Here is a 16,728-nt window from a genome sequence, read left to right on the forward strand (position 1 = left end):
TGTGTGTGTACACACACACACACACACTATAAGTAAACTCAACTCTTAAGACTATAAATCACAAATATGGTACCAATCCCCATTGGCAGAGGTGGGGTTTTTCTTTCCTGAGAGTTCCCTACACCAATGAAATCAGAGGTCTACTCTTGATCCCCTAGAAGCATCTGTCAAACAAAGCTAGACATTCTTCAAATTAGATAGTTCATCCCAAATTTTATTGAAGAAATTCCTGACTGCTTTATTTACTAGCTATGTGGCCCTGGACCAATCACTTCTTAGAGCTCTAGGTAATTCTTTAAGACACTCAGTTGTAACAAAGACACCATCCCAAACTGATAAAGGGAATTTCCCTAGACCAAGAAAATCATAAGCCCAGTCCCCATCCCCCGACTAGCATTCAAATATGACCTAGGACATAGGCCCACCTTATTGGTTTTGGTTTGGTTTTTGTGGGGCAATGAGGGTTAAGTGACTTGCCCGGGGTCAAACAGCTAATAAGTGTCAAGTGTTTGAGACCAGATTTGAACTCAGGTCCTCCTGAATCTAGGGCAGGTGCTTTATCCACTGCTCCACATAGCTGCCCCCAACCCCCACCTTGATTTTAAACAAAACCCAGTGAAAGTTTAACTTTGTGAAATAGTTGATTAGAGTGATTATCTACTCCACAGAAAGATTCTGGTTCCTAAAATGTTGAGTTCCCTGGTACCTGATTCTGTTGCACACAACCTTTCACCAGCATTCACTGCATAAAGTGATCCCTACTTATGTGAAGGGTTATATGCTATGTCCCAAGTCCATGATTTCTTTCAGGCATAGCCTTAGTTCTATTCTGGGACCTTGGCCTCTCCTCAACCTTATAGCTCGCTTTCTTTGGAGAAGGTCCTGTGATGGCTTGGCTCAACTCCTCAAAGAGCATTTAGACCAAAATTGATGCATCTCATCTGGGCCCAGGATGTTTACTACTGAAGACTCAGGATGTGCTATGGGTCAGGGCACATGAGACACACTTCCTCTTCCCTCCCCCCTTCCAGTGGTAGGGAGGACAGAGACTTTCCTTTTCTGAATAAAGTGTTTCTCTGCCGCTCTCCTTCACCAGCTCAGACTTTAAGAGTTCCTAGAGGCCGGGTGATACTAAGCTGTCACCCTCATAATTGTGTGAACTCTGGAGTTTGGAGTTCAAAATGTAATAGGGTAAAAACATCCTTGCTGATGCTGGGCAAACACCCAAATAGACTTCCTTAAAGCCGGTTTTGAAAGAGATGCTCTCTGTGGTTTGACATCACCATGGGGGCCTTGGGGGCACTTTTTAAAAGGAAGTGAGTGGGATATGCCATAAACAGTATTATACAGAGGGATCAGAAGTGAAGTAACTTCCTGTCAATGACACCCTAATGCAGAGGGAAAAAAGATAAGAGATTATCTTTACAACTCCAGGGTTTGTAAAGGAACGTGTTTAATAACGTCATCATTTCTAGAAGTATTTATTTAAGCACCTGCATGTACTTGGTGCCAGGCTGTGCATTTTATATCAATAGCCATGGCTGAACAGGAAAAAACATTGTACTCATCTTGCAACAGACAGAAAAGCCCCCTGGATTCCCCAACAACGTTCACCAGTCAATGAGATTTGCATTGGCCCCTCCCAGACTTGCCAGTCAATGCCTCTCCTGGCTCACCTACAATGCAAATCCTACCTCACCTTAAGTTAGAGTTTATGGAAAATGCAGGAAGGGAAGAAAGAAGGAAAGAGAGAGGATGAGAGGGAGGGAGGAAGGAAGGAGGGAGGGAGGGAAAGAAGGAAGGAAGGAAGGAAGGAAGGAAGGAAGGAAGGAAGGAAGGAAGGAAGGAAGGAAGGAAGGAAGGAAGGAAGGAAGGAAGGAAGGAAGGAAGGAAGGAAGGAAGGAAGGAAGGAAGAGGAGGGAAGGAGAAAGGAAGGGAGGAAGAATGAAAACTGAGTTTATTAGACTTTCTTTTATATCTTCTCTCTAACTCATTTAAGCCTAATTTTCATTTAGCCATAAACAAAAGCCACAGTGGTGTAGGAAATAACAATAGGTATAATATCTAATATTTATATAGCACTTACTATGGGCCAGGCACTGTGCTAGTACTTTACAAACATTATCTCATTTGATCCTCACAACAACCCTGGGAGGTGGATGCTATTACATCATCCCCACTCTGCAGATGGGAAACCAAGGCAAAGGAAGCAGAGGTTTTTTATTCTTGTTATTGTCAAGGGGGAAAGGTGTGGTGATCCTTAGGTAATCCTCTCTCACACAGTCCAATTAGAATTAAAATGGTCTTTTATTTGGAGCTAGAGAAAGTGATGGAGAGAGATGTCAAAAACTTCACCCCTGGAGAGTGCTCAAACATTCTCCTCCCCCCACAGAAGGAAGGCAAAAGCTTTTATAGAAGATAGATGGGGCGACCACCTGAAAACGGAAAGTTCCTTTTAGGGCTGGGCTGGGGAAAGTTTGGATGCTTGTCATTCCTAAGAGTTGGAGGGGGATGATGGTCCTGACCTCTGGAGTTATCTCTATCTCCTGGCTCTGGTCAGGTAGTAGCCACACCTAATTGACTTTCCTGCTATAGAATTTAATCTCCCCTTACTTCTTAGGTGTGTCCATCCTGATATCTAGTTGGCCAAGCTAAACTTTAATAGCCCCTTGATTCCTCAACATGTGTGTCCTGTTATCTGATCATCCTAAATCCCATGCCATTATTATTATTAAATGTGAATTGTTGTCAACAAGGATATTAGCTCAGATTTGGAGGAGCCAACATAGCAAGGAGCTGCTGAGCTTTTGTGTGGGCCTCTGCTGTTTCCTATTGAAGGTTCAGGATGTACGAGGGTTTGGGAAAACAGAAACAGAAGATATCTTTCAGTGAAAGGGAAAACAGAATTTTTCATTTTGTAAATAAAAAGTGTTTTTGCCTTTTGCTTGGCAGACAACTAAAAATGGATAGAGAAGGGCAATATAGCCCTCCATATAACGTGAAGTATGGTAAGGATAGGGAGAAAGCAGGTTTGGGGGTTTGTCTGACATAGCATACAACCCTTCTGTTTATTTAAGCTATCATAGGGGCAGAAGGAAAATCAAAGAAGATTCAGGATGATAAAGAGAAAGAACACTGCTTCCCCTCTACTGGGCTCCAGTTTAGTCTAACGAGAAAAAGGATCTCTATTGGGAGCTATAGAACAAAACTGATTAACAGAAAGTTGATACCCAAGATTAATTAGGAAGAAGGTGAGAAAACACCTTAGCTGACTCCAGGAAATTAAGTTGCCCGGCCTCCATCACTGCATGCCAGGGGCCCCAGAGATCTTTGCCATGTGATTCCTGAGCTCCATTCAGAATGTGACCTCTGATGAATCTCGGAGAACTGGAACAGGGCTGAAGACTGTTCAGGAGAGTCAGGAGTGCAATGGAATCTTCAGCTGCAGTAACTGAAGCAGAGTGACCAGAACAAGGGACCTTAATGAACTGCTGGCCTTGACCCTGGCCTGGCCATCTCAGCAATACTGTGTTGAGGTCTAGGCACCAGATTTTAGAAGGGCCTCCCAAGAGAAGGGGTCACGATAGGCCCATGAAGAGGACCAAACACTGACTCTTCTGCAGAAGGGACTAGGATAGTTGGCAAAGCCTGTGAGCCTTCATTTTGTTTTTAGAAATGCCATCCCGGGGCAGCTAGGTGGCGCAGTGGATAAAGCACCTGCCCTAGATTCAGAAGGACCTGAGTTCAAATCTGGCCTCAGACACTTGACACTTACCAGCTGTGTGACCCTGGACAAGTCACTTAACCCCAATTGCCTCACAAAAAAAAATTAATAAAATGCCATCCCAGGAGCTAGGGGAGCTACTGAGAATACTTAGCCCAAGGAGAAGCTTTCAGGGAACAGGAAGGGCCTTTGTGTGAAAGGGGAATTGGGTATTCCCCACTTGACCCCTGAGGAGAGATGCAGAAACTATGAGGGGAAAGCACATCTAAGCTAATTTCAGCTTAATAATAGTGGGGAAATTCCTGACAACTGGAACTCCCCAAAAGTGGAAAGGGCTGCTTTGGAAGGTAATGACTTAGCCAGCACTAGAGGTATTCAAGGCAAGCTGGGATGGCCACTGGTCACGGATACTCAAAATTTTTGGTCTTGGGGACTCTTTACACTCTTAATCAATTGAATAAACATTCCTTAAGCAGTGCAAGGCACTGGGGATACAAAAAAAAGGCAAAAGATAATTCTTGTCCTCAAAGAGCTTACGACGGGGAGACAACATGCAAATAAATATAGACATTGCAAGCTATATGCAGGATAAATAGAAAATAATTAACAGAGGGAAGGCACTGAAATGAAGAGAGGTTGGAAAAGGAGCTTCCTGTAGAAGGTGAGATTTTAGTTGAGACTTAAAGGAAGACAGAGAGGTCAGGAGTCATAGTGGAAGAGGAAGAATGTTCCAGACATGGGGGACAGCCGGGGGAAATGTGGGGAGCCAAGCTTTTGTTTCTATGGGGTAGACCCATCAATACTTACTGTATTAAAGATTAAGACATATTATTCCGAAAATAGTTTTACCCCAATGGGCCCCCAGTGATCCCCAGACCACACTTTGAGAACTGCTGCTATTGAAGGTAATTCTTACTCATGTATAGGTTGGACTAGATCAGGGGTTCTTAACCCTGGGATTCATGAACTTGTGGGGTTCTGATAACTATATTTTGATATGATGAGTTTCCTTTGTAATCCTGTGTATTTTGCTTTATGCCTTTAAGAACATGATTCTGAGAAGGGGTCCACCGGCTTCTGCAGACTGCTGCCAAAGGAGTCCATGCCACCCCAAAAGATTAAGAACCCTTTTTCACTCATAACCCCTTTTCGCCCAAGAAATCAACCCTGAAAAAAAAGGGGGCAGCTAGATGGCGCAGTGGATAGAGCACTGGCCCTGGAGTCAGGAGTACCTGAGTTCAAATCCGGCCTCAGACACTTAACACTTACTAGCTGTGTGGCCCTGGGCAAGTCACTTAATCCCAATTGCCTCACCAAAAAAAAAAAGGAAATTGACCCTGGAGTATATAGATATATAAAATAAGTACACAAATTAAACATTTATTGCCAAATTTTTCATGACCCCCACATTCAGTTATGTGACCCCATATGGGGTCTCAACCCATAGTTTGAGAAACTTTGGTTTAGATGATCTGAACCCTTACAGTTCTGAGGTCAGGCCTTTAGAGCCACAGGCTGTATTCTACTGTGGATCTGGGACCAGTTCTGTCCCACCTGAGGGCTTTTGCTCCTTGTCAGACCTCCCATTTCCACACATACCACCACTTCCCCCTCTCTGCAGGGACTGCTGTTACACATATACACACCACAAATGTCAAAACACATTCATGCTTCACACATTACATGAAGGGTTGACCCTTTGATTCCTCTCTTGAATGTGGAACAATGGTGTCGATCTAAAAAGAAGAGGCAAGTAATTGGATAAAGGTCAGCGGCCTGTCCACACACACACACACACACACACACACACACACACACACACACACACACACACACCCCAACTAGCCCAAGCAGTAATTGTCACTTGCTTTGCCAAGCTAGTAAAAGGAGCCATGTTCCCTCTCCTTTCTCCCCTTTCTCCTTCCCCTCCTCCTTTGTCTGTCTCTCCCTTTCCCTCCCCCTCTCTCTCCATAAGCTGGGAAACACACCCCACTCCAAGAAATGCACTGAAACCTTTAAAAAAAAAAAAAAGCTCTGCAGAGCCATCTGATCAATGTTACTATGAGGAAGCTGGCGAGATGGTAACACACTCACTTCCCTGGTGTGCCCATTTCCTGCTTGCTGACCAGCCTCTGTTTCTGTCCAGCCCCCAAAAGAGACACAAGTAACTCACTCCTGGGTTGTCATTTTGAATGAATTTAAGGAGAGGAAGCTTCTAATCTGTCCTTCTTAGCAGGCCAAGCTCTGCAAACTGTTTGTCTCCCAGTGGGCAGAAGCCTAGAGGATGGTGTGGTGAGGCCCTTAGGAAAGGAGAATCTTTGCCAATTGTAGGAGCCCAGGGCTTCCTCTGTGTGCCTGCTGTGCCCTCTCCCCACCATACAGTTGCTGAGCTGGGGGGCTCCCATTTCCAGGGGAGAATGATCTGTGAATTCTGCACTTGAAGGGCTGCCCACTCTTCCCACTCTGTGCATGGACAGGCAGGTCAGGACAGGCTTCCTCAATAATATGCTTTACTCAGGAAAGCCTCAGGGGGCCCAGAAATCCTCTCCACGGACCCTGCCTGGTCAATCTGGACTTCCACTCAGTAAAAGGCCATGGATCCAAAACAGAGACTTGTCCCCTCCTCCTCCATCTTACTGTCCAGTCTTTCACTCAGACACAATGAGGCTTGATGACCTTAGCAGCCCCTTCCCCTTCTTTACCAACTGTATGCATGCATCAGTCTTCCCATTTATAAACTTGCATCGAGAAGAGAAACCGCTGGGTCTCTCCGGGTGAAAGATATAATTGGGCAGGACTGTGGAAAGCCAACTGCTGTGTGAGTATGCTGTGATTGAAGGATCCAGGTTGTGAAGATGACAAGTGGCCTGACATGTTTGGGATGCCTGTGGAGTGAGCTCAGCACAGGAGGCAGAACACGTCTTCTGAGAATCTCCTGAAAACAAGGCCGGCTCCCAGATCCTCTGGGGCTTACAGTCCAGGAAGGGCAGATACCCAGAAGGACGTGGGGCTGGTCCTCACGGGCAGCTCTAGAGCAGAACAGATACTTCAGAGCAACTAGACGATTATCCACAGCCTCCCCACTAGCCTGGATAAGCAGCCCTGGCTCAGCCCAGAGGTGCTGCCTCCCTAAATAAGAGCTGCTCGTGCACCTTTGGTTGTCCACCTTCCCCTGACTTTCACCTGTGGCTCCAAAAAGCTGTGACATGTGCAATGGCCACACCCGGTAAACCATCCCAGCAGACGGGCTAAACCAGGTACCTAGCACAGCAAGCGTATAAATTCTAGTTCTCATTATTATTATTAACTCTTTCCTCATCTAATCCATTTCCAGATCTTATTGTTTCTCACCACATCTCTTGCATCTCTCCTCTTCTCTGCATTGCTAATGGTACAGGCTCTCAACACCTCTCCTCTGGACTATTGCAACTGCCTCCCAATTGCTTTCTCTGTTTCCAGCCTCTCCCCTCTCTTGTCACAACCACCAAATTCATCTTCCTACAACACTGCTTCGAGTGGATCACTCTCCTGCTTCAGAACCCTCAGTGGCTCCCTATTGCCTTTAGGATAAAATGCAAACTCCTCCACCTGGTATTTAGAACCCTTTAGCATCTATATCCCACTTAACCTTTCCAAATTATTTCACATTCCTCCCCTTCATGAAATATAATTTCACTCAAATTGGGACACAAACTACTCCCTGGGCTTGATACTCCCTCCTCCCCTCTCCAGCTTGTGAGCATTCTCTTCCCCTTCCAATGATTTCGTATGTGCTTATCTGTGTCTGTGGCCAAGTCCTTACCTTCTGCCAGAGCTCACTGAGGGCTGGTAGTCCTATTTCTTTTTCATCTTTGTACCCCACCAAACACTGGACCACACTGGATGATGATTGTTGCTTTGGGGAATGGAACAGAACAGGATGGGATAGAGCAGAGTTGCCTCAGTCAGAATAAAATCAACTGCCTTGGGAGGTATTGAGTTCTGGATCCCTGGAGATACTCAAACAGAGAACTTGTGAGGGAGAGTATGGAAAGGATGTCTGTGCCAGCCAAGGGATCAGACCTTTGAGTGTGCTTCCAACTTTGAGATGAACCTTATTGGAAGTTACTTTAATAATCTTGTGAAAGCAAATGTTGAAAACTATCCTTATATGTAACTGGAAAATAATAAAATACTTTTTAAAAAAAGAAAGTTACTTTAATGTATTTATCTTAACCCTATAATTTAAGAAGGGAAAAAAGAAACTAGCTACCGAGAGAGGACCAAATGGAGGAAGGCATTTGAAAGACAACACAGGTTAATTTCATAAGTCATGTGGATGGCTGTGCCCAAAAGCAAATAGTTAGCCTTCTCCTCTGGCCTGGTTTTGGGTAATTCTCTGCACTTCTGCTGAAAAGGGAAGAGAACTTTTTTCTGGAGAGTCACAGCAGGGTTAGATAAATCATGTATCAAAGACATCAGAGAAATGGGGAGAGGACTTAGAGAAGTTTTGGGAACAGCCCAGCAGAGAGTCATGCTAGAGTAATTGATGCAGTCGCTTGTTTCTGTTGCCTTCATCAATGATTTTTTGTGAAATGTGTATCAGGAACAGGACATTGAGGCTGCTCGTCCTGGACAAATGTTTTATCATCTAGAGCAGGGCTTCTTCAACTTTTTCCACTTGAGACCCCTTTCCACCCAAGAAATTAATGTGACCCTGAGTAGGGTACAGTTAGGTGGCACAGTAGATAAAGCACCGACCTTGGATTTAGGAGGACCTGAGTTCAAATCTGACTTCAGACACTTACTAGCTGTGTGACCCAGGGCAAGTCACTTCACCCTCTTTGCTTGTTTCCTCATCTGTCAAATGAGCTAGAGAGGGAAATGGCAAAACCCTCCAGTATCTCTGCCAAGAAAACCCCAAATGGGGTCACAAAGAGTTGGAAACGACTGGAAACAACGACAAAAATTGTTGGTAACAGGGGCAGCTACGTGGCGCAGTGGATAGAGCACCGGCCCTGGAGTCAGGAGTACCTGAGTTCAAATCCGGCTTCAGACACTTAACACTTACTAGCTGTGTGACTCTGGGCAAGTCACTTAACCCCAATTGCCTCACTAAAAGAAAAAATTGTTGGTAACATGCTAGCACCTATTTAAGCCCACTCTGCATCTCTCTGTGATTATTTAGGCCCCTGGACCACTTTCGACTCCTTGAGCACATCACTCCATGTGCATCTCTTCAGACTGGCCATCCCCATGTTTAGAAGGCTCTCCAACCTAACCCCTGCCTCTTCATTTCCCCGGCTTCCTTCAAGACTCAGATCAGATCCCTCCTTTGGTGGGGGCCTGTCCTGGTTCTCCATCCCCATGCTGTCCCCTCCCTCCTCTGAGGTGACCTTCCACCTCTGTATGAGCCTGTTTTTGTGCCTATTGTCTCCCCCCAGAACATAAGCGCCTTGAGGGTAGGTGCTGGTTTTGCTTTTCTTTTCACTTCCTGTACATAGCAGAGGGCCTATCACACCATCAGCACTTACCAAATGCTTGTTGACTGACTGACTGATGTTGGATTGTGCAGAGTTTTTACTTTTGGGGTTTCCCAGAGCTAGTGTCTAAGGCAGGTGCAGCCTGCTACCCCTAGACCACCCCACATCCTCATTTTCATTCTTCCACTACCTTAATTACCTGTATCAGGCAGTTTGGTGTCAACATTGAATAAAGCTTGGGACTTGAAGATCTGAATTCAAATCCTGCTTTAGACATTTACCAGCTGTATGACCCTTGGCAAGTCTAGTTTCTGGAAAAAATAGGGATAATGATAATATTGCTTTCACAAGGTTGTTGTGAGGATCAAATGAGTTAACATGTAAAGCTCTTTATAAACCTTAGTGGTGGTGGTGGTAGTAGTAGTGGTAGTGGTAGTGATGGGTGTGGTGGGTGGTGGTAGGTATAGTAGTAATAGGTGTAGGTATCGTAAGTATAGTAGTTGTGGTAGTGGTGGTGGCAGTAGAAGAGGAGGAGGAGAAAAGTAGTGGTGGTGGTCAGGTAGTAGTAGTAGATCAGATACCTAGAGTCAAAGGCCACCCAAAATCCTCTATGGGTCACAGCATGAAACACACTCTCAAAACACTGGTGTGCTATAAACCACAAGGCTTACTAGAGTTGAAATCAGGAATCTGGTAGCAGGGAGGTGTCAAGAATGAGGCCATGGGGGCAGCTAGATGGTGCAGTGGTTAAAGCACTGGCCCTGGATTCAGGAGTACCTGAGTTCAAATCCGGCCTCAGATACTTGACACTTACTAGCTGTGTGACCCTGGGCAAGTCACAACCCCCATTGCCCTGCAAAAAAAAAAAAAAAAAAAGAATGAGGCCATGCCAGCACCCAAGGGTTATCCTTCCTGACCCTTAACCTTTCCTTCCCACTAGAACCCACACCTCTCCAGTGACAACAGTGGACCTAAGGCATTTCCCTGCTCTCAGCCAAGGTCATAAGAACCTAAGATTTAGAGCTGGGAGGTATGTTAGAGAGATCATCTGGGCCAATGCCATCATTTTGTAGGTAAGTCCCAAAGAGGTATCACACAAGAAGTAAGTTAGCAGAGACGGAATTCAAACCCCAGTGTTCTGACTCCGAATCCAGAGCTGTTTCGTCCCTGTGGTCCTGGTGCAAGGTCTAGTAAATTTCACAAGGTTTCTCAAACAGGTGGCTTTCCTTCCAGGCCCCTCCCACCAAACTCACTCATTCAATGGGTATTTTGAATGTGAGCTCTTTGGCAGCTGGGTATTTTGTCTTTTTAAGCCCAGAACCCAGCAGAGTCCATCGTACATAGTAGGTGTTTAATCACTGTTGAATTGTGCATTTGTCATGCGGCAAATCACTATATTAAGTCCTATTGGGAGGACTGAGGATATAAAAAGAAGATAGAGATTCTCTTCTCTAGAAATTTACAATCTATTTAGGAAGATAAGACACTCATGTATCAAATAACTAGGAAAAATCCCAAGGTGGTGTACAAGCATTATTGAGTCTTCAGATGGCTGGAAAAGGAAGCAGGCCCAAAAAGCACAGAAAATGAGGTAGGGAGGGAGGAAAATCAAATTGACCAGTTGTGACACTCCATTATACCAAGGGTCAGGGAAAGAGCCAGGGGACGTGGATCAGATCCAACCTTTGCACAGACTACCTGCTTGACCTCCAGCAACTCACTTAAATTCTTTGGGCCTTAGTTTCCTCATCTGTAAAATGAGGGGATTTGGGCAGCTAGATGGCGCAGTGGTAAAGCACCGGCCCTGGAGTCAGGAGGACCTGAGTTCAAATCCGGCCTCAGACACTTGGCACTTACTAGCTGTGTGACCCTGGGCAAGTCACTTAACCCTCATGGCCCTGCAAAAAAAAACCAAAAAAATGAGGGGATTTGACTAGATGGTTTCTGAGGTTCCCTTCAAGTTCTTAGTCTATGATCTCATGATTTCTGAGATGCCAAAAAGCCAAGAGAAAGAATCCATTGGTTAGCTTCTCTGTGGAGGGTTCGTGGGAAAACGTGCATGAGAGCCTTAGAAAATGAGAAGGCCTAGTTGGTTTGTCACCTTCATGAGTGAAGAGAGTATGCACACCAATGAAATCATGGCTTTTTCCAAGTAATATGTAAGCAAAAGCATAACATATAATTATGAAATATATAATATAGATTCTTTATTCATGTAACATGTATTAATATGTGACTATATATCTAACAATATATAATTATGAAATGTTCCTCCCAAGTAATATATAAGCAAATGAATAATGTATAATTATGAAATATATCCTATATTTTATATTAATATAACATATTATATATTTAATAATATGCAATTATGAAATCATGGTTCTTTCCAAGTGATATATAAGCAAATGATCCAGCTTGGTACAATGAGAAGAGCCTGGGTTCTAGTCCTCCATCAGACACTCGCTACCTGTGCGATTATGGGCAAATAAGTGACAGCCTCTCTGGGCCTCAGTTTTCTCCTCTATAAAATGCGAAGGTTGGATTCAGTGACCTGTGAAGACTCTTCCAGCTCTCTATCTAGGATCCCATGATAACGTCATATGCATAAAGACCAAGGCCACACTCTGATTGGGGCGGAGTTCCCAAGAAATGTTTCTTCCTGAATGGGAACCCTGAGAAGCATCATGAAGGAAGTGATTGCCCTGAATTGGCAGAGGCAACAGGAAGCCATCCAGGGCTAGGAAACACAGGTGCAAATGAGCACCGATTCCCTGGGGCCGAAGCAGAGCTAGCTGGGAGACCGGGGTGGCCAGTGCCCTGGTTGGTTGGTTGGTTTAGGCAGTCTCTTGGGCCTCACTCACCTTCTGTGGCCCATGCGAGTGGACAGCTTGGCAGTTGGTCACTGAGCCGGGGAGGCCGGAGCCCTCCTGAGTCTACCTGTCTAGAGGCAGGTGGACCCAGTTCCAAGCTCTAATGGAAAAGTGCCTGAGTCACTGCCTGTGATGGGCTTTGCTATTTTTATGGCCAGGCCTGCCTAAAAATAGCTCCCTAAGCCAAGATTTTAGCTGCAGCTGACTGGAGCAAGAACACTTTTAGTATTAATACCTGATATCGCATAAGTGAGAACCACATGTCTTTTCATGGCCTGGCCTCTGCTTCTGTGGCATGTACATTGAGGGAGATGAGCAGGAAATCCTAGCAGACACGCAATCCACAATCCAGGTGGCTTCTCCAACCAAAGCCAGTTGATCGCCTGCCTGCAGAGAGCCAGTAGAAAACGGGCTAGAGGTCTGGGGAGCTGGTCACCTTCCAATCATTTTGTTCTCAATGAGACCCAATGGAACGCTGGAGCAGTCAGTGATGCTGCAGAAGGTAGCTACCATTTACAATGCCTTCCACTCACCCTGAGTGACTCACAGCAGACCAGCTCCTTGCAGAGGGCCTGTTATTGCTGCAGCAGAAGTGGCCACTGTTGATTTCTTTCCAGACCCAAACTCTCTGTCACAATGATCAAATTGACCTAGGGTGATATTGAAAGCTATCAGACAATAAGCCTGATGAGGGCAGAAACTAGGTCTCATTTGTAACCACTGTATTCCCTGGGAACCCAGGCCAGCATCTTACCTGTCATAGGTGCTCTGTGGAGTTAGCCAGTTTAAAGTGATCTAATGAAATGATCTATTTAAGGTATTTTACCAACCTTAAAACACTACATAAATGTTAACTACAATCATTAATAATATAATAGTAGGGGGTGGCTAGATGGCACAGTGGATAAAGCACTGGCCCTGGATTCAGGAGGACCTGAGTTCAAAGCCAGCCTCAGACACTTGACACTTACTAGCTGTGTGACCCTGGGCAAGTCACTTAACCCTCATTGCCCTGCAAAAAATTAAATAAATAAATTATTATTATTATTATTATTATTATATAATAGTGATATGATGAGTAATAGTGATGCTACCTTAATAATAATGATAACAAGGGCTAGCATGTATCTAGGTTTTCAGAAGATTTTACAAATATTATTCAATGCTCACAACAACCCTGGGAGGTAGATATTATTATCCCCATTCTACAGATGAGGAAACGGAGACACTTAGAAGTTAAATAACTTGCCCAGAAAATCTATTTTTATTGACTATCATATTTGTTATGAGTTTTGCTTTTTATTTGCTTTTCAATAGAGATGGGGAAGAAAAGAAGGTTGAATTTCCTTCACTGAGAAATAAAATCTAACTTTTTTTTTTAGTGAGGCAATTGGGGTTAAGTGACTTGCCCAGGGTCACACAGCTAGTAAGTGTTAAGTGTCTGAAGCCAGATTTGAACTCAGGTACTCCTGACTCCAGGGCCGGTGTTCTATCCACTGTGCCACCTAGCTGCCCCAATAAAATCTAATTTTCAATAAAATTTTTAAGCCAATTTAAAAAATGATTTGCCCATGCCCAAAGTCACACAACCAGTGAGTGTCTGAGGCCATGTTGGAACTCCAGTCTTCCTGACCCGGCCACATAAATGTCTTTAGGATGGAGAAGGGAATGGTCCCGCTGCACTCTGCCCTGGCCTGACCACAACCAGAGCACTTTGCTCAGTTCTGGGTGCTGTGTTCTAGAGTTTGTCAGAAGAGAGGACAGCTGGGATGCTAAAAGGATTGAAAGAATTAGGAATGTTTAGCCCAGTTAAAAGCAGTCTTAAGGGGACCATGAAGGTCATATTTCAACATCTGAAGAGATGCCATGTGGGAAAAGGGAGTCAATGTATTCTTCTTGGCTCTAGAAGGAAGAAGCTGGAATATCAGGTAGAAGTAGCAGTGACACATTTGACAAAAGAGAAAACTTCCCAATATTTAGAGCTGTCCAGAAGCTTGGCTTTGGAAGATCGGAGGCTCCCTGTCTTGGCAGAGTTCTTCAGACAAAGGTGGGGTAAGACCCAAGACATGACTGTCAGTTCCATTAGAAAGGAAGTTGGGGGCAGCTAGATGGCACAGTGGATAAAGCACCGGCCCTGGATTCAGGAGGACCTGAGTTCAAATGCGGCTTCAGATACTTGACACTTACTAGCTGTGTGACCCTGGGCAAGTCACTTGACCCTCAATGTCCTGCAAAAAAAAAAAAGAAAAGAAAAGAAAAGAAAAGAAAAGAAAAGAAAAGAAAAGAAAGGAAGTCCATTGTAAGTAGGGATTGTTTCATTCCTCAGCTTGTATCACTGGTGTTCTGCATAGGGCCTGGCCCACATCAGGTGCCTAATAAATGGGTTGATTGATATTGTAGAAAGGATTCTTGTTTTGTTTTGGTTTTTCGTATTTGTTTTTTGTTTGGGCAGTGAGGGTTAAGTGACTTGCCCAGGGTCACACAGCTAGTAAGTATCAAGTGTCTGAGGCTGGATTTGAACTCAGGTCCTCCTGAATCTAGGGTTGGTGCTTTATCCACTGTGCCACCAACTGCCCCTTGTAGAAAGGATTCTTGTTCAGAGAGGGGCTGGATTACATTGTCTCTGAGGTCCCTTCCTCCTCTAAGATTCTATGATTGTGAGTTGTTGCCTGTCCAAGTGAACCTGTGTCTGTCAGCTGATAGAAAGGAGAGATTGATTAGTCCCAGGCTCCAACCAAAGCCCAAGCTATCTAGTTGTAATACACTGTAATACAAGCTATCTAGTTGTAATACACTGATACCTTGGTACAAAGCTCTGCACCCAGTCAGCGAGTCTAGGTGAACACCAAGAGGAAGACCTGGCTTGGATGTGCCCTATCTATCATCTAGCCATCCACTCATCCATCCTTCTTTCTTTCTATCTTTCTAAATATCTGTGTGTGTGTGTGTGTATGTGTATGTAGATCACATAGAAAACATACAATCATAGACAATTTGAGCTGGTAGAGCTAGTGTCCTATGTCAGGGTCATGTCTTTAAGAGGCCCTACACTGGGGGTGGATAGAGCACTGGCCCTGGATTCAGGAGGACCTGAATTCAAATCCAGCCTCAGACACTCAGTAGCTGTGTGACCCTGAGCAAGTCACTTAATCCCAATTGCCACTAAAAAAAAGGGCCCTACATTGCAAACTAAAGGCCAGCCAAGCTATTCACCTGAACCTTTGAAACCCATGTGCCCCTGGGCTCCCTTTAGGCACCTCAAGGAAGGTAGGGTCTCTACTTGACAATGGTAAATATAAGATTTCAGCCCATTTTGAAAAGTTTCTTTGTCTTTTTCTAAAGCAAACAGCTTCTTAAGTGTATTAAATGATAGGGGAGATACCTTCTTTGTACCCTGAGAAGGGGACCAAGGCAGAAAAAGCTGCCTTTCTCAGTTCTTCCACCTCAAGTCTAACTGGGGCATCTCAGTGGCTAAGAGAAAGCTTGGCTGAGCCAACAATTCAACATCAATGGGGCCTCCACCATAGGCAAAAATAGATCTATGACTCCCAGTACAGCTGTTACGTGGGGATCAAGGAGGGGGAAAGAGTGAGGGCTCATTTTCCAGGCCTTAGACTGGGGAGCAAAATGGGCAGTCACTTGACTTTCTGTGTGATGGTGGTTCCGTCAATAGGCACCCCAGGCTGATGGGCCCAACTCCAGCATGGGAGAGCAAGAGGACCCTCTCCTTGTTCTGAAGAGACTTTAAGCAGAATGGGAATGGCTAGTTTTTGTCTGTAGAGCAAGCCCAGGCAATTGGGAGTAGGTGGAAGAGACAAAATGATTTGGCTTAAAAAAGCCAAATAATGAGTGTGACTGCTGGGGGGGGAGGGTCGTGCACGTGCGTGTGTGCGCGCGCAGTAGAAGTACTCCTTCCATCAGCCCCCCTCCTCTCTCCAGGAAAAAAAAAGCCATCTGGAGCCCCACAGGGCTCTACTCCCACCCAGGCTATGTCCCAGTCAGATGGAAAACCCATGTGTGAATCTCAACCAGAAATGCCCTGTCGGTGTTAGCCTCCTGTTCCATCAGACAGGCTGGAGCAATTTCCAGTTCACGGAACATCCTCGGTTAACCCTTGGGTGTTTTCTGGGACCTCACTGTAGGGCAGACGGCGGCTTGCTGTCCCAGATTCCCTTTGGAGATCAGGGAATAGAGAGGCTTGGTGGCTGACCTCACCTCCTGCTCATCCTATCCCTGAGATCCCAGGGCCGTTAGCATGTCCAAGGCCTGCTGGGAGCCCACCTGCCTTCTCTCAGTCTTTCAAGGGCCAGGGATGGAGAGAGAAATCTGTGTCCCCTCTCCCCCACTCAAAGAGGCTGTTAAGCATCGGCCGGGCAGACATTTGCCGTGACTCCAAGATGGGGATGGGGAGGTGACATTGGCTCGGAAACCTGCCTGACTGACCTACGTGGGGTTTTGTTTGTGCTTTTGTCCTTTCAGTGAGAAACGCCATCTCCAAGTCAATGTCAACAACCCGGTGCAGTGTAGCTTACATGGCAAGAAGTGTACCGTCTCCGTGGAAACGCGCATCAACCAGCCCGAACCGGACTTCACCAAGAATCGTTCGGGCTTCATCCTTAGCGTGCCGGGGAACTAGCTGGCGGCCCCCAGGCTGGATAGAGACTTTGGA

General features: G+C 45.3%; 1 protein-coding gene across 1 annotated transcript in view; it reads left to right on the top strand.

The window, feature by feature from the left end:
* The window catches only part of MYO1D (myosin ID), a 412,141-nt gene extending 395,413 nt beyond the window's left edge, over positions 1-16,728 (top strand). The window contains exon 22 of the mRNA XM_043964054.1: positions 16,539-16,728. Coding sequence (XP_043819989.1) covers positions 16,539-16,695 — 157 coding nt within the window. The 3' untranslated portion in view covers positions 16,696-16,728. The remainder of the gene's footprint in view (positions 1-16,538) is intronic.

The sequence above is a fragment of the Dromiciops gliroides genome, chromosome 4 (genome assembly GCF_019393635.1).
Source record: "Dromiciops gliroides isolate mDroGli1 chromosome 4, mDroGli1.pri, whole genome shotgun sequence".
NCBI lineage: Eukaryota > Metazoa > Chordata > Mammalia > Microbiotheria > Microbiotheriidae > Dromiciops > Dromiciops gliroides.